The 16,985-nt window shown below is 47.8% G+C and overlaps 1 protein-coding gene across 2 annotated transcripts in view; it reads right to left on the reverse strand.

Moving 5' to 3' along the window:
* apaf1 (apoptotic peptidase activating factor 1) overlaps positions 1 to 16,985 on the reverse strand; it is a 36,040-nt gene that overhangs the window by 18,710 nt on the left and 345 nt on the right. The window contains exons 2-25 of one of the 2 annotated variants that reach the window (XM_020042983.3): positions 16,130 to 16,374; positions 15,836 to 16,025; positions 15,441 to 15,638; positions 14,875 to 15,076; positions 14,542 to 14,654; positions 14,287 to 14,421; positions 13,641 to 13,879; positions 12,721 to 12,888; positions 11,895 to 12,026; positions 11,683 to 11,796; positions 11,227 to 11,411; positions 10,867 to 10,993; positions 10,659 to 10,784; positions 10,353 to 10,493; positions 9,981 to 10,106; positions 9,657 to 9,809; positions 7,770 to 7,898; positions 7,379 to 7,504; positions 7,152 to 7,271; positions 6,083 to 6,202; positions 3,850 to 3,966; positions 2,066 to 2,191; positions 976 to 1,107; positions 767 to 892 (exon numbers count right to left, since the gene is read on the reverse strand). In XM_020042983.3, coding sequence (XP_019898542.2) covers positions 767 to 892; positions 976 to 1,107; positions 2,066 to 2,191; positions 3,850 to 3,966; positions 6,083 to 6,202; positions 7,152 to 7,271; positions 7,379 to 7,504; positions 7,770 to 7,898; positions 9,657 to 9,809; positions 9,981 to 10,106; positions 10,353 to 10,493; positions 10,659 to 10,784; positions 10,867 to 10,993; positions 11,227 to 11,411; positions 11,683 to 11,796; positions 11,895 to 12,026; positions 12,721 to 12,888; positions 13,641 to 13,879; positions 14,287 to 14,421; positions 14,542 to 14,654; positions 14,875 to 15,076; positions 15,441 to 15,638; positions 15,836 to 16,025; positions 16,130 to 16,306 — 3,522 coding nt within the window. In that variant the 5' untranslated portion in view covers positions 16,307 to 16,374. The remainder of the gene's footprint in view (positions 1 to 766; positions 893 to 975; positions 1,108 to 2,065; positions 2,192 to 3,849; positions 3,967 to 6,082; positions 6,203 to 7,151; positions 7,272 to 7,378; positions 7,505 to 7,769; positions 7,899 to 9,656; positions 9,810 to 9,980; positions 10,107 to 10,352; positions 10,494 to 10,658; positions 10,785 to 10,866; positions 10,994 to 11,226; positions 11,412 to 11,682; positions 11,797 to 11,894; positions 12,027 to 12,720; positions 12,889 to 13,640; positions 13,880 to 14,286; positions 14,422 to 14,541; positions 14,655 to 14,874; positions 15,077 to 15,440; positions 15,639 to 15,835; positions 16,026 to 16,129; positions 16,375 to 16,985) is intronic. The other variant, XM_013140206.4, reaches the window with a different exon arrangement.

Here is a 16,985-nt window from a genome sequence, read left to right on the forward strand (position 1 = left end):
TAGTCATAGCACAGATCAGTTCCCAACTTGATTAGTCAAAGTCAGTCTTACAGCAGAACAAGTAGATTACTGGGTCCTTCACTCTCCATTTTTCACACACACACAGCAGCTCACACTGTGGAAAAGCGAGTGGTAAGTATTAGGAGAGGACACAATATGGTCCGTGGGTTGCAGTCAGACTTAATGACCGCTGGTAGGATGTGGAACCGAGTGGGCGGTTCGACCGCTGGCTACATTAATGACCGCAGTAGCCATCTGCTTTAGGCCCACCTCAAATCTCCCAATGAACTTTAGTCAGAAATGTGCGGTCGATAGCAATGACGCTGCAGACTGAGTTTAACTTACAGCCGGAGTCATCGAGGCAAGGCATTTTGGTCCTGGTTGAGGCATGCAAAAAAAATGCAGCCGGACCCTGTAGAGGGCGGGTCAAATTGGCTCAGAACCGGACGGGGTATACAGTTTGCATGTATCATCAAGCTCTGACTCCTTGTGTTATGGTGGGTGATTGTGAGCTTAATCACGGTTGTTGTCATTGGAACGCGTTAACTTCCAGCATGTTAGGGTGCTGGGTCAGGAGGTCATTGTTGCATAGGTCAGGAGGTCATTGTTATATGGGTCAGGAGGTCATTGTTGTATGGGTCAGGAGGTCATTGTTGTATGGGTCAGGAGGTTCATGAGTTAGTCCAGACTGCTGGACCACCCCAGGCCACATATGGCACTTCCCTCTCAAACTTCTGAAAAGCATGTACATGTGCCAGTGTGTTACCTTGGCAGTCTTGTCAGCAGAGGTGGTGGCAAAGAGCTGTCCGTCAGGCGAAATGTCACAGGCTAGGACCGCCCCCTGGTGACACACTATGCTCTGCAGCAGTTCTCCACTAGACATGACCCACACCTTGGGGAAAGAGGGCACTTTGTCAAAGGTTTGTGCTTGTAACAAGTTCACTGTGTCGGTGTCTATCTGCCTGTGTACATTACCTTGACAGTGCCATCAAAGGACCAGCTGAGGAGATGTGTGTCAGATGGGGAAGTGGTGAGCAGAGAGAAGCGTCTGACCTGCTCCTTGTGGCCCTGCAGCACTACACACTCACCTGTCCTCCACCTCCACACCTGCAGGGGGAGACAGAGACATATTAGAGTCAGATACTAAAAGTTACCCCTTGACAAGAGGTTTAGGTAAGTAGATCATGGATCTGTGCCCAGAGAATGAGTGTTCAGCTGCCAGGAGTTGTGAGAATTAGGTAGATATTGCAGAGATCTCATGATTCAAACCTCACACTCTCACCAGTGGTGGATTTGTCAATATACCAGACATTATTCAGGACAGGTTAGCAATAGCTAGTTAAGTTTGGCAAAACAAGCTAGCAATGTAAACATTAGCTATCTAAATTTAAGTGGTATCCCCAAAATCCTGGCTATATTGCTAATATTAGACTGAAAGCAAAGCTAATATGCTGGTATCAAACTGGTGATGAAAAGTTTTCCTACTGATAATTTTGATAATCTTCATCAGCCCCTATCGAGGATGTGTCAAGTACAACGCTAAGTTATGGCTTAATCCTAAAAGTCCTAAAACAAAGTGTGAGGAAATGTGCAACCCATGAATAGGTCCGGATTTCCATAAACCAAATCTCCCAAATATTTTTCTTTTCAGACAAGCAACTCAAACAGTATTAATATTAATATCTTATGAATAAAAAGGAGATGAATAGAAAGAGAATACACAGGCGTAAGAATAATACAGAGTGAGTCTGTGTGGCTCTGACTGACAGCAAGGTGAGGCACTGAACAGAGTGTATATTGGGCTATTCTCATAGGCAAAAAGGTGTATCATTGGACAGGCTGTCCTAAAAACAGAGGAGAGAAGAGGACAGGAGAGGAAAAGAGTGGAGGAGCGATAAAGACAGAGAGAGAGACGGGATGAGAGATGCTCAGCGAGGCAGAACGGCACAGGACAGCTGCGAGAAGTGACAGAGCGGAACGATCTGAAAACAGCACCCGCACGCGTACCTGCACACAGCGAGGGAGAGAACAAACAGCAGCATAGTGGATAGAGAGGAGGACCCACCCGTATGGTGCCGTCCTCGGAGGACGAGATGAGGGTTTGACCGTCTGGGGTGAACTGGCAGTGAAGCACTGTCCTGGTGTGACCTTGTAAAGTAGCTAGGCAGGTCCCTGAAGGTACCTCCAACACCTGGACAGAGGGAGGCAGGGAAGGGGGGGAGGGAGAGAGGGAGGGAGGGGGGGAGGGAGAGAGGGAGGGAGGGGGGGAGGGAGAGAGGGAGGGAGGGGGGGAGGGAGAGAGGGAGGGAGGGGGGGGAGGGAGAGAGGGAGGGAGGGGGGGGAGGGAGAGAGGGAGGGAGGGGGGGGAGGGAGGGAGGGAGGGAGGGAGGGAGGGAGGGAGGGAGGGAGGGAGGGAGGGAGGGAGGGAGGAGAAGGGAGGTGGAGGGAGGTGGAGGGATCAGACAGAAAGCGAGATGGTTACATTTAAATCCCTTATTGTTGTGTTCAAAACAACAAAATGCTCAAGGTAGAGGAAAAAACTAGAGACAGAAAGAGGAAGAGAGTTGTACTGAGAAGAGAAATCGAGCAGGAGCAATGGAGAACTGTGACACAGTCCTCTTTGGGGAAAATTAAGACAGAAATGAAAGAAGAGATAAAGAGATGTGGAGCTAAACAAAAAAATACATAGATAAAACGGTATAATAAGAGAAATGCAAAGGGAGCATAACAAAGCATTGTGATAAGGCAGACAATGACTTCAGCATCAAAGTTTGCTGTGCGATTGATCAACCCTGTTGGACAGCTGATCTGCCCTGACATCTTTGTGTGAGGATGTGCCAGATATTGTCAAAGCAGCTCAATTGCACAAAGAACTGGCTTTAAGTGACAAAACGACTTTATTCACAAGGAAATTCGTTGCAATTTAGAGAAAGTTATTAAAAACCTAAACATTTACTGAGAAGTTTGACAAGATTTTCAAAGCCAGAAGTCCAGTGAGACAAACTACCAGGCATTATTGCAAAGTTAATGAACTTTATAAGCTGAAGTTCTTCATTAAAGCTGCACGATTTAGAAAGTATAATGAATCCATTAATATAGATGTTTTATCACAAAATATTTAAACTCAATTAACCCACCTGATATGAAAACTGCCGTGCAAAACAAGCCAGGAGACAAAGAATCACACAGGCTCATAACTTAATGAGATACATGCACGCACAAGCAAACACATGCCTGGTGTACACACACACACACACACACACACACACACGCACGCAGAGCACAAGGTGAAAGCCCAATCTAGGATCAGCCTTGTGCTGAAATATTTAAACCTCAAATAAAAGGCCATTTTGAAGCAACGAGTGACAAGGCCAGCCTCAGGGCATGGCAACAAGGCGACAATCTGCCATACAACCGGGACACGGCTTTCAAGGTTGGAATAACGATGAGACAAATCAAGGTTTCAGAATGACACAGCATGAGGGGTTCTCGGACACTGACGTTTGTTAGGAACAGTAGCTCGGTTTATGGTGCTTAAGAGTAAACCCCAACAGAGCAACAAAGTGGTTTAATCTGACAGACACTCTGGGTTGAGTGTAATGGACACTGGGAAGTGCACTTCGATCTCATTTGAATAAAACATAACTGGACTTCCCAAGTAACTGAAGTATCCATTGCCCAGACATTGATTGCAATCCTGATTAGCAAGAGCACAAACGTGTACACACAAACAAAGGCCTACGTGTTTACAACAGGCAATCTGGTTTTTCATTCAGGAAACCCAGAGCAGACACTAGCAACATTTCAGGCCAGGTCTTAAGCACAAACCCTCCTACCTGCCTACCATACCTGTATGCTGCCGGTCTCTAGCGCTACTGCCAGAACCAGACACCTGTGTGGGTTCAGCAGCTTTACAGTTCTCCATCTGATGGTCCTCAGAACCTGTCTAGCTGTCAGCCCTCCTGCCTGTGTTATAACACACACACACACACACACACACAACACACACACACGTCTTTCTCTGCACTCCACAAACATTTCTTCACTGCTGCTCTTGTTCTCTTTCTCCTTCTCTAAAGAAAACAAGTCATTTGAGGTGTGACTAAACCCAAATGAAAGTGTCAATTACAGCCTCGAACCAGACTAGAATACAAGTCAATGACAATGAGGACACAGCTGTGTGACTTTGTAGGAGTCCTCAGTTCTCCCTCAGCTGGAACAGCAGTGTCTCAGACCACTGAAGCAGTGGACCTAGAATGACAACAAATCAGTGGCTCCCCCTGGTGTTGGATAGGGGAATTAAATGGAACAGAAAAGGGGTTGACAGTACACCCCATGAAAACAAACATTGTGACAGCATGAATCAAGTTTAAATACTTAAAGTCAGCTGAAACTGCTGTGTCTTTAAGTTGCACTCATCATCACTATTTTCTCAGTTTTCATCAATGTTTTCATCCCCCTGTCCTCTCTCTTCATCCCCGTCTTCATCTTCTCTCTTCATCCCCCTGTCCTCTCTCTTCATCCCCCTGTCCTCTCTCTTCATCCCCCTGTCCTCTCTCTTCATCCCCCTGTCCTCTCTCTTCATCCCCCTGTCCTCTCTCTTCATCCCCGTCTTCATCTTCTCTCTTCATCCCCATCTTCATCTTCTCTCTTCATCCCCCTGTCCTCTCTCTTCATCCCCCTGTCCTCTCTCTTCATCCCCCTGTCCTCTCTCTTCATCCCCCTGTCCTCTCTCTTCATCCCCATCTTCATCTTCTCTCTTCATCCCCCTGTCCTCTCTTTTCATCCCTGTCCACTCTCTTCATTCCCCTGTCCTCTCTCTTCATCCTCCTGTCCTCTCTCTTCATCCTCCTGTCCTCTCTCTTCATCCCCGTCTTCATCTTCTCTCTTCATCCCCCTGTCCTCGCTCTTCATCCCCCTGTCCTCTGTCTTCACCCCCCTGTCCTCTGTCTTCATCCCCGTCTTCATCTTCTCTCTTCATCCCCGTCTTCATCTTCTCTCTTCATCCTCCTGTCCTCTCTCTTCATCCCCGTCTTCATCTTCTCTCTTCATCCCCCTGTCCTCGCTCTTCATCCCCCTGTCCTCTGTCTTCACCCCCCTGTCCTCTGTCTTCATCCCCGTCTTCATCTTCTCTCTTCATCCCCGTCTTCATCTTCTCTCTTCATCCTCCTGTCCTCTCTCTTCATCCCCGTCTTCATCTTCTCTCTTCATCCCCCTGTCCTCGCTCTTCATCCCCCTGTCCTCTGTCTTCACCCCCCTGTCCTCTGTCTTCATCCCCGTCTTCATCTTCTCTCTTCATCCCGTCTTCATCTTCTCTCTTCATCCCGTCTTCATCTTCTCTCTTCATCCTCCTGTCCTCTCTCTTCATCCTCCTGTCCTCTCTCTTCATTGGTAGGTATGTGTGTTACAGAGACTGCGGAGGCCTAGGTAATGATACTGTGTTGGTTTGAGCCCAGGGCCTTTTCATTAATTAAACAGGTTCATGAGGAGCTGCTCTAGTCGCAGTACAAAGTACTAGAGGAGGTACAGAGGAGGTGTGTCACTATGGCTTTCAGGGACATCCCTGATTCTCCACACACACATGCAGGCACAGGGGACCAGGGCTTCTTCCACACACGGTAAACAGCAATTTATCACAGAGACAGGAAGCGATGGAGCAAAGAGAGCAGAGGGAGGGAGGGAGGGAGGGAGGAGGGGAGAAAAAGAAGAGATAAAAAGAGGAAGAAAGTGGGAATGAAAGCGGAGAGAAATAGATGAAGGGAGGCAGAGAGAGAGCTGGGTACAGCACAGTGGACAGAGTTGACTGGCCAGACAAAGAGGCTGTCAGTTTGACAATGTCACCAGACATTACTGGACAAACACCTCCCACAGCAAGGTGAACATTATTCACACACGCACGCACCACATTGAGGAATCCATTGTGCAAAGCCAGTCTACAGTAGTCACAAGACAACTAGCAGTGATAATATGGTAAAACTCAGAGCAACCAGACTTTTGACAAGGTAAGCAGAAATGAATAGATTTTCCTTTGTCTGCCTGGAGCAAAGACTTTGTGTGTGTGTGTGTGTGTGTGTGCGCGCACCTGTACAGTCCCATCCTCTTGTCCTGTGGCTACGGTCTGTGAGCAGATAGCTGTGCAGCGGATCCGAGACTCCTGCTCCTCTGACTGGAACATCACTGCTCCTGTCCTCCCATTCCTCACCTGACACACACACACACACTTCAGTCTGTTAGGTTCACACTGGTCACATCTGTAAGACCTTTGTGTGTTTGTGTGTTTGTGTGTCCTGGCCAACCTCACCTGACACACACACACACACACTTCAGTCTGTTAGGTTCACATCTGTAAGACCTTTGTGTGTTTGTGTGTCCTGGCCAACCTCACCTGACACACACACACACACACACACACACTTCAGTCTGTTAGGTTCACACTGGTCACATCTGTAAGACCTTTGTGTGTTTGTGTGTCCTGGCCAACCTCACCTGACACACACACACACACACTTCAGTCTGTTGGGTTCACACTGGTCACATCTGTAAGACCTTTGTGTGTTTGTGTGTCCTGGCCAACCTCACCTGACACACACACACACACACACACTTCAGTCTGTTGGGTTCACACTGGTCACATCTGTAAGACCTTTGTGTGTTTGTGTGTCCTGGCCAACCTCACCTGACACACACACACACACACACACACTTCAGTCTGTTGGGTTCACAGTAGTCACATCTGTAAGACCTTTGTGTGTTTGTGTGTCCTGGCCAACCTCACCTGACACACACACACACACTTCAGTCTGTTGGGTTCACACTGGTCACATCTGTAAGACCTTTGTGTGTTTGTGTGTCCTGGCCAACCTCACCTGACACACACACTTCAGTCTGTTGGGTTCACACTGGTCACATCTGTAAGACCTTTGTGTGTTTGTGTGTCCTGGCCAACCTCACCTGACACACACACACACACACACACACACACACACACTTCAGTCTGTTGGGTTCACACTGGTCACATCTATAAGACCTTTGTGTGTTTGTGTGTCCTGGCCAACCTCACCTGACACACACACACACACTTCAGTCTGTTGGGTTCACACTGGTCACATCTGTAAGACCTTTGTGTGTTTGTGTGTCCTGGCCAACCTCACCTGCAGTCTGTTGCGGTTGTCGGCGGCGACCACAGTGATGTCGCCGTTGTTGAAAAGCGCAGCTGAGTCTCTCTTCATTGAGACGGCCGAGGTGGTGTGGACTTTCTTGGTTTCCCACACCTGTAATACACAGACCGCAGCATTACAGTGACTGTGGCATTAAACCGCTTTAACTCCAAAGTACATAACGGCCCAGAAAACAACTGGCTGTATACAGACAGAGTTACCCTGATAGTCTGGTCGTCAGAACAGGAGAGCAGTAGAGATCCATCAGGAGAGAACTGGACTCCGTGGACCCAGCTCAGGTGACCACTGCAGTCAGCCATCTTCTTATTGCTCACTATGTCCCACAGCTGGAAGGAAGACATATTAAAGAACAAAAGCCCTCCCAAGGAAGGTCCAACTAGCAAAATGGGACCTTATTAGGCCCTGTTTGAAAGTGCCAATATTCGGCGTAGGGGTTAGATTTAGGGGAAAGAGTACAACTGCTAACGGTTAGAACTGGGTCAAAGTTCAGGCACCACAGGTTAGTCCTTAGGGCTAGGTTAACAGTGTGTGTGTGTGTGTGTGTGTGTGTGTGTGTGTGTGAGAGTGTGTAGAGCGCGTGTGTTCAGATACCTCCACAGCGTAGTGGGACAGAGCTAAAGCCACCAGGTTGCTGTTGGGACAGGCATGACAGAACTGGACCGAACTCAGCCGACTGGTCCGGATCTCGTGCAGCAGCTCGGTCGTCTTAACGTCAAACACCTGGGAACAGCAGGACACATCTGTCACTACACCACAGTAATTGACAGTAATAAGTAGCTCACTGGTGTGTGTGTGTGTGTGTGTGTGTGTGTGTGGGTGTGTGTGTGTTTCTCTCACTACTGTAGGCTAACTGCCAATATGCAGTGTACAAAATGGTTTGCATGCATAATCTAGTAATAGCTCTCTAGACACTTTGATTGCCCCAGAGCTCAGATGTGGTTAAAAATCGGCCCTTGTAGAGCTCTAATTGTGAGTTGGTCGGGATAAGACGGGCCGGCTAAATTACTAAAATGTAATGGGATTAGGTCGCCATGTAAGAAATATGGTAATAGCCCACTGAGCTGCTAAGTGATGAGAGAGCCAGCAATGCATTTCAGTATGTTCCAACTGGACAAAGTGTGGGATTGTGAGAAGTACCATGGCATAAAAAGGAAAGAGAGAAAGAGAAAGAGAGAGAGAGATGGAGAGAAAGAGAGAGACAGAGAAAATGGAGAAAGTTGAAAAACAAAAAGTCGTAAATGCTGTTTCTTCTAAAACTAACCAAAGCACATCCATCCAAGGAACTACAGACTGACATAAGTCTCACACTAGACACCACTCTGGTTTCTGCTATGGAAGAAACAGACACTGACACGGAGACCTTTCCATTTCCCTTCATTCTCATTCAGAACACACGCCAAAGCCTCCCATGGACAGACGGGTCCAAATGCCAAACATGAACAACAAGTTGTCCAGAGGATACTCATATCTTGACAGCCAGACTGCACTAGTAGTTGTAAAGTGGCAGGTTTGAACGGAATGCTGATTGGCTGAAATCCATGGCACACAAGACCTGATAGCATGCGTATAACAAAACAGCATTTTTTTTTATAGTTCTAATTGTGTAGATGAAAGGTTTGTAATGACAACATGCATCATTGGGCTTTGTGTCATAGCTAAAGGCTGCTGTGCTTTGCGCCATGCCCAGGGACCATGTACCACACGTCCCATGCCACATCAGTTAAGTGCCTGTTACCGCAGGGCACCACCACTGACAACAACTCTGACAATAAATGCCAAAGAATCTTTTGTGACCCCCAGACCGTAAGGACTCCTGTTTAATCTAAAAATGGAAGGGCAATGTCCCCTTCACTGCCTTGGGGCGTTGGGATTTGGAGAGGAAACAGCCCACTACTGGCTTCCCTTTGTCCAGCAGCATTCAGTCTCACATCCAGGGACCAACCAGAACCAAACCTGCTAAGCTTCATAGGCAAGCCAGAAGTGGGAATTGGGTTGGAAGTCTCAATCAGTTGAATTCATAATGCGGCCAATGTCTGAAATTGCAATGCAACGCTAGCATGCTAGAACTAATTTACAAACACTTAAGTCCTCTAACAATCTCCATGCGCTAAACACAATTATTACTCCATGTGAGAAAGACAGACTCTGACACCAAAGCTATGAAGTGCATAAAATTAAGTTACTACATATTATGCAGTGTTAATATGCACACTGATGCAAGTAAATATTTAACCGGCTGGAGTCCAGGAGATCGCATGCACCCGAGGCACTGCATCACACTGCAACATACACCTGGCTCATTAAAAAAACACAATATCATCAGCATTCAACCAGCCTCCTGAGACGGAAGACTACGCCTGTGACCTTGTTGTGTCGGGGTAACCACCGTTCTCGCATAACAACCAGGTCAACAAGGCAGTCGGGTCTTACAAAGCCCAGGTCTGCCTTGGTGTTTTGACCCCGTTACATCCCACTCACAAAGACGGCGTTCCTGGAGGCGCAGATGACTCTCCTGCCGTCTGATGACCAGGTGCTGCACTTCACCACGACCCCGCCCTGCTCGCTGTCCTCTGGGAACTGACTGGCCACGTCAATGGACATCCACAGGTTGGTTGAGGACACCTCCCACAGCTGAAACACACACATTATGCCGAGACACTGTAAAAAAAAAAAACTGGCATGCACATAGATGCGCGCACACACACACACACACACGCACACACACAGACACACACAGACACAGATGTGGACAGACTTGCTATTAGGGTATTCATTTGTTGGTCACAACAGTGCTCCACCCACCTTCATGGTTCCATCGCAGGAGGAGGTGGAGAGATAGGTGTCATCAGGGGAGAAACAGCAATGATTGACAGGCTCCATGTGGCCAAACATAGTGTTCTGGGAGGAGGGCTTGTTGAGGTTCCACAGCTGTAGAGAGAAACACAGACACATGAAAAATAAATAGACACTTGGAAAAACCCACAGACACTTGGAGAAACCCACAGACACTTGGAGAAACCCACAGACACTTGGAGAAACCCACAGACACTTGGAGAAACCCACAGACACTTGGAGAAACCCACAGACACTTGGAGAAACCCACAGACACTTGGAGAGGGCGAGGTGCAGTGCAACACCTACTTTATGGTTCATAGAAGACAGACAAAGGCACACCTTGGTGTTCATTAAGTTGTCATTTGAGCAGGTGGCCAGTAGGAGGCGCCGCTGTGTATTAGTGAACTGGCAGTGATTGATCTGCTCCTCGTGTTCCACCTGAAACACCCTGGTCGCAGCACCGGTAATCGAGTTCCACACCTAAAAAACACACCGAACACAGATACACTAGTCACACAACTCTTTCCACTCCCAGATCCACACCTAAAAATGAGAGAAACACTCTAGCAACACAGACACACAAGTCTCCCTTATCTGCACTCCATTCCTGGGAAACAACTCAACCACACAGACTCCACACCCTACCTTGACCTTCCTATCGCTGGAGCAGGTTGCTATGAGACGGTCGTCAGGGGAAAAAGCACAGCAGAGTACCTCATCTTCATGGGCCTCGATCTCCCGCAGCTTTTCACCAGAGATACTGTTAAACACCTGGGAGACAGGACATAGTCTTACAGGAGATGGATGGACATGCGCGGACACACGCGGACACGCACCGACACCCAGGTCTTACCCGCAGTGTCTTGCTGGAGCCACCGGAGGCGATCTTGGAGCCATCATGGGAGAAGCAGGCAGAGTAAACAGACCCGAGGTGGGGTTGGACCACCAGACGAGACAGGCTCTCCAGACTACTCTTATTCCTGGAACAAACCAACCCACGACAGACTTAAATCATAAGGACTGACACCAAAACCGAAAGCCACGACATCTCCCTTCTATAAAGGGGAACAGCTAAAAAAAAAGTTTGCAAGGCGGGGTGGAAGAAATAAATGTCACCAGCTTTGAAGGTGTGGGGTACACAGACCCCAGGATTGATAAGTTCCATGATGATTAATACAGATATTCGGGGGGCCCACTCCCTCATGATACGTACACCCAGTCCAGGTACAGTCCCCCCATGGCGGCCCTCTTCTGCGCCTGCTGCAGCGCCTGGCGGTACACCTCGGAGGAGTCTGGCTGGGACAGGGCCAGCTGCACCACATCGGGGAACGGACGCTGTTCCAACTGATGGCCGTTCTGGGACAGGAACTCCTGAAAGTGGGCCCGCACCTCGCTGTTCTGGGGGGGACCATAAAGACAGACGCACGGTGACGATAGAACTGATAAATGCAACCATTTTTACTGGGACGCCTGGCCGAGCTTGTTTTCAGAGGCATTACGACTTCATTGGACTACAGCGTTATGGTGCGGACAATTAATTTATCTGAACAATGCTAATAGAACCTTAAAACTGTGGGGAGGTTTTTCAGAGGCTGATTCATTTTGATTCAACCCTGGTGCTTTACTGGAGAGAACAGCTGGTTGTCAGTAAAGTCGATCACATCCTGACCTCTTTGTCCAGTACAGCTCCGTACGCCACGTAGTCATTGATAAGATGAGCAGGTCCCATAATCTTGGCCTTAGTTACGACCCAGTCCAGAGAAAACATCAGAGAGTACAACTCCTACAGGAGGGGGGGGGGGGTACAATTTAAATAATAAGAAGGAAATAGACAGGTGAAGATGTGGTGATGGACTCCGTCATACTAATGTGTGCGTGTACCTGTGTGAGGTTGGCCTTGACCATGTGGTAGGGGAGAAATCTAAACCAGTAAAGACACTCTTGATCTCCTGAGGTGGGGGGACCCTGGCTGTAGTGTTTCTGGTACTGACACACCACTTTAGTGTGAAGATCCTGGAAGACACACAACACATTCAGCATTAAAGGACGACTGAGCACAGAGATTTCACAAAACGTTTTGCACAATGTCTCGGTGGCGCGGTTTGAAATGGCAGTTACTGACGTTTCCTGAGAGATACCATACGCAGGAAGTGACACTTTCTAATAAATGAAGAACTGATCTAAGATACGTCCAGTTTGTATGTCAAGTCAGTCACTGGGTAGGTGATAGAAACATACAAACTGTCAAAAGTCAGTCACTGTTTCCACTTTTGGACAGAGGAATCACTACAGCTGTACATCCAGAATTAGTACACAAATGGATATTAACAACCAGCCCTGTGATGTGAATTACCACAAAATTTTGTACTCAATGCTGACAGTGGAATACATGCCATTAACTTAAGCTGCTTACAATAGGAGACGTTAGGGATTTCAATTCATTTCTTAGTGACAAACAATATACATAAACATATAAAAAAAAGATTTGTTTCTGAATATATATGAACTATTAAATAACACGGCAAAAAAAAGGTAAGTATGATGAAAAACAGGAACGACCTGGGACTACTTTTGGGTTGCACTGGGACAAATAAACAGGTTCAAACACCTCGCTGGCACAGGAATGAGAACCAGCCCTAACGTAGTTTGTACAGAAACAAAGAGGTCACATGCATTAAGAATGGCCAATGGTAAGAGTGAGATCCACCTCTAGACAAGAGCGGTTCATCTCAGCCAGGAAGTCTAGCTGGAGGTCGTGGAGGTAGTACAGATAGGGCCGCTGGTGACAGTCCCGGTACATCAAGGACTTATTCACAAAGTCCTGGAGAACGTCCTCTACCTCCTCTGGTTCTAGATCCCACAGAACAGCTAGAACCTGCCGGAAAAGGATCATGTTGAAACAGGCTCAGAAGCATAGAAGATATTCACATCTATTCAAAACAAGCACCTCTTTCATTGTTTCGAGCTATTCCACTAAGGTTAGCCCTGCCATACCCAAGCCTGCCCCTGCCCATCTTCAGCCTCAACAGTCCCTAACCATAGCACGCTTAGCTTCACACTACTCTGACACAGCCATGCTACGTGTCTACATCAGGAACCTCACTGTTGCCATCCCTGCATTTCAGTTGCACATAAACCTTGTACATTCAATTTGCCTCTTTGCACATTTAGAATTGCCGTTGTGCCTGCATTTTTACAGTTGTTACACACACACACGTCTACCTCAGGACCTCATTGCTGCCATCTCTGCATCTCAGGTGCACATGCTACCTCAATACATCACTCCTTCATTTGCCTCGTTTGCACATCTTGAATGCCATTTAGAAATTGCCATCCGTACCCAAACCACTTCTATCCCACTTGTAACATACACTATACCTAACACTGTAAAATGTGCTTTATTGCACATTTAGTATTGCCATTTGTACTGCATTTGCCTTCATTGCACATCTACACATTCCAAGGGTAATATACACATACTTAATATTTGTAAAAACTAAATGTTCTGCCCTCCTCTATTTGCACTTCTGGTCGGATGCTAACGGCATTTCGTCGTACTGCACTAGCACTGTTCAATGACAATAAAGTTGAATCTAATCTAAGCCCAACCCGTCCGGCCCGTCTGACCTTGGCAGGGACTTTGACATCCTTCTCCAGCACGGTGAGGTCTTTGTACAGCTCCCGGTGCTCCTCCGGCAGGACCTGGATGCTGGCGGACATGGCCTGATCCAGGGCGTCGTAGTCATACGAGGACGACTTGCGTATGCGCTTAAATTGCTTCTGCTTGAGTTTCTGCAGGTAGTATGACCAACGGTCTGGGAAATCCCGCAGCAGGGCTCCGATCAGAGACACCACCAAGGGGGAGCCTGGGGGGGGGGGTCAGTGAGGAGCTGGTTAGGGAGGCTATGTGTTTTCCTTAACAACATGAAGGAAGATGTTGAAAGTCAGGCACTAAGTAACAACAGACTAACACTAATAGGGAACGGAGGACGTTTATGTGGTGTGTCAACCTGGGCATTGGGAAAACAAATAAAGTGCACTGCCCTACTCAGAACCCAGATGGACAAAATCCTCTGTCCCGATGATTACTCGTTGAAAATATTGGTTTGTATTGTCGTGGAGAAGAACGTGCTGATTGTTTTTTACCTCAATGCATTTAGGACCGCATGTCCATTTAGTCCATTTAGTCACCGCATGCAATATTTATAAAAATGTAGCTAAAGGGTGTGCAAATACTTCTCCTTTAAGGAAGAATGCACGTGTCTCTATGTACCTTTGCACTCCCTGACAATGCTGCGGGCCTGTTCTGGAAGTTTCTCTGGCTTTCTCCCATTCACATACAGACCCAGGATCTCCAAGGCCTGGTTCTCCTCCAGGCCACTATCCACTGCCACCTCATACTTCGAACCTGGGGGGAGACACGCACGGTTGGACCTCCGCATGGGGCACCCCACTTGGGCGTAGCGTTTGAGAACTGCTCCACAAAGGAGGTCCTCATACTGGCATCAGTGCTGTCATTCATACACACCAGTCACACTGTCAGCCAGGCTTCTGTCCCGGGTGGTGAGAAGTACCCGACACTGGATGTCAAAGGCCTTGAGCACAGAGCAGTCCCAGATGTCGTCCAGTATCAGCAGAGACCTGAACACACACAAACACACACTTGAGCTGAATGGGAATGGAACAAACAGAACCTAATCATCTGACCACGCATGCCGTGTTACGTGTCTCCAGTGCTGAAACGTCTATGTCCAATTAAGAGCCTTGTCATCATTAACAGCCTCCACTGGAAATGTTATGCACCAGTCCATAAGGTAAAACGCTAAACGCCTGGTGTGAACTTTAACCCCGGGGCACTGGCCTGGGGTAGCGGTGGTGTACGAGGAAGCGCAGGCGCTCCTTGGCCTCGTCCAGGGAGGTGGGAAGCCGGTGGAGGGATAGGGACGGGTCTTGCTCCTGGCTCTGCTGCTCCAGGCGGAAACACAGTGTCTGAATCCTGGCCAACAGGTCAGAACGGTCCAACTGCCCGATTGACATCCAGTGGACCCCTCCAGGAAAACACTCTGGAAGGGGGGGGGGGGGGGGTGAGACAGTGAGGAACAGAAAGCAAGATTTGTGACCGGTTGCTATGGCAAAAGGGATACCCGTGGAAAACCAAAATGTTCTCCCTTAATTTATTTCCCCTTCTCATTCATACTTTATTTCTCAAGACTACTGTATCTAAAAAGTACAACATCTGATGTGCCTTTATCCTTTTAAAACATTTGTGGGGAATGTTTTCTCAGAATTTCTGAATTAGATTTCCAACTATTATTTATTATCCTTTTATAATTTCCATTTCCTTTTGCAGACATGCATTTTTATTGCTAACAAAGCCCTTCAAATTGCAATTGGCAGAAATGTGACCATCAGTGTATTTGCTCCTACCCGTGATGAGGGTGTGATCTCGGACTGCCTCGGCAGCCAGTATTGACTTGCCGGATCCAGCCATGCCAAACACAGTGACCCACCCGGGCTCCTTCTGCAGGCGGTACAGCTTCTCCCTGAGCCGGTTTAATAGGGCTGTTCTGCTCACAAACACCACAGGCCTCTGGGGAACACCACCCTGACTCAGCACAGTCTGGACTGGGACCAGGTATAGAGAAAGACATCATCATACATAGGCAGTATGTGGTGGGTTGAATGGGCTCTCGCACAGAGGCAGACGCACACAAACACACAAACACTTCCCCGGCACATCTCCCGATGTCAGAAAACATGGGGCTCATCTTCAAGACTCTCCTAGTCTCCGCTTCTCAGACTTCCACCACGGAGAAGCTTACCGTAGGGGGTACCCCCGTCGGAGAAGCTCTTCTCGGCCTCGGGAGAGACCAGGGGCAGGCTCTTGTGTAGCAGGTTTGCCAGATCTCCGTAGCTCTCGCAAACCAGGGCATTGTAGAAGGAGATGTAGGCCTGGTTGTCCTTCCTCAGAAGCACCTCCAACAGGGCCACTGCCTGGTCTTTCCTGGTGAGCTGAAAAATATTTTATTAACACTGAACATCTGTTACTCAGTGGACATATATAAAAGAGTATGAAATGGGTGCTACTGTAGTCCTCAAACCGCCAAGCAACACACCTTACTCCTGATCCTCGCCTCTTCATCCCTAGTCAGCACGCCATCAGCGATCATGTGATCCATCAGGTAGGAAGCCTTGATGTCCTGCTCCAGGATGGAGCGCGACTGAAGAAGGCAGCTCCGTGCCCCTTCCTCCATCATTGCCGCGTCAACAGACCTGACCTGGCTCGACCGCATATGCGGCCTTTCCCACACAGGCCTAACGGCTCCGATTAAGTTGTGGTTGACTGACAAATTGATGGTAACTGTGGGGAATGGTTGATGTCAATGTAAGTCTGCAAACTCGATCTGGTTGTGCCGGACTGACAATCAGACGGCATCTATCCACACAAGACCTTTGTTGGTAGACTATAAATGTTAGGGCAGAAGATGTGAAATACTGCCCTCTACCGCTCAGGTACTGTAATGTAGCAAGGCAAACCCTGACCTGCCTTTTTTGCCTAATAATGCTTAGGTAAGTCAAATTCTTTGTGAAGAAACCTGACTCGCAGTGATTACTACTGCATTCTACCTTGAGTTCAGACTATCATCACATAATAGGTTTTACGGTACTATTATATTTTTTCCAAGAATCGTATCTACTTTTGTTATCCGCCCCTATAGTCCATTCATTTTAACACCGTACCTCGAGCAATGCAATAAGGAATTTAGCTAGCAAATGTCTAACCTTTGCCAGTTAATTCGGTACAAGAAGTTAAAAGTTCTCTATTTTCTTATACAGCTATTTCAACTACAGTACATGTAGCTAAGTAACTGTGTACAGTTAAATTACCTTATACAAGTTAGCTGTGTACTGTACTTCAGTTTACCTAAGTCTCATTTGACAGCTGTTTGGACAAGGTGGCCAGCTAGCTAC

This window comes from Esox lucius, chromosome 23, assembly GCF_011004845.1.
Source record: "Esox lucius isolate fEsoLuc1 chromosome 23, fEsoLuc1.pri, whole genome shotgun sequence".
NCBI lineage: Eukaryota > Metazoa > Chordata > Actinopteri > Esociformes > Esocidae > Esox > Esox lucius.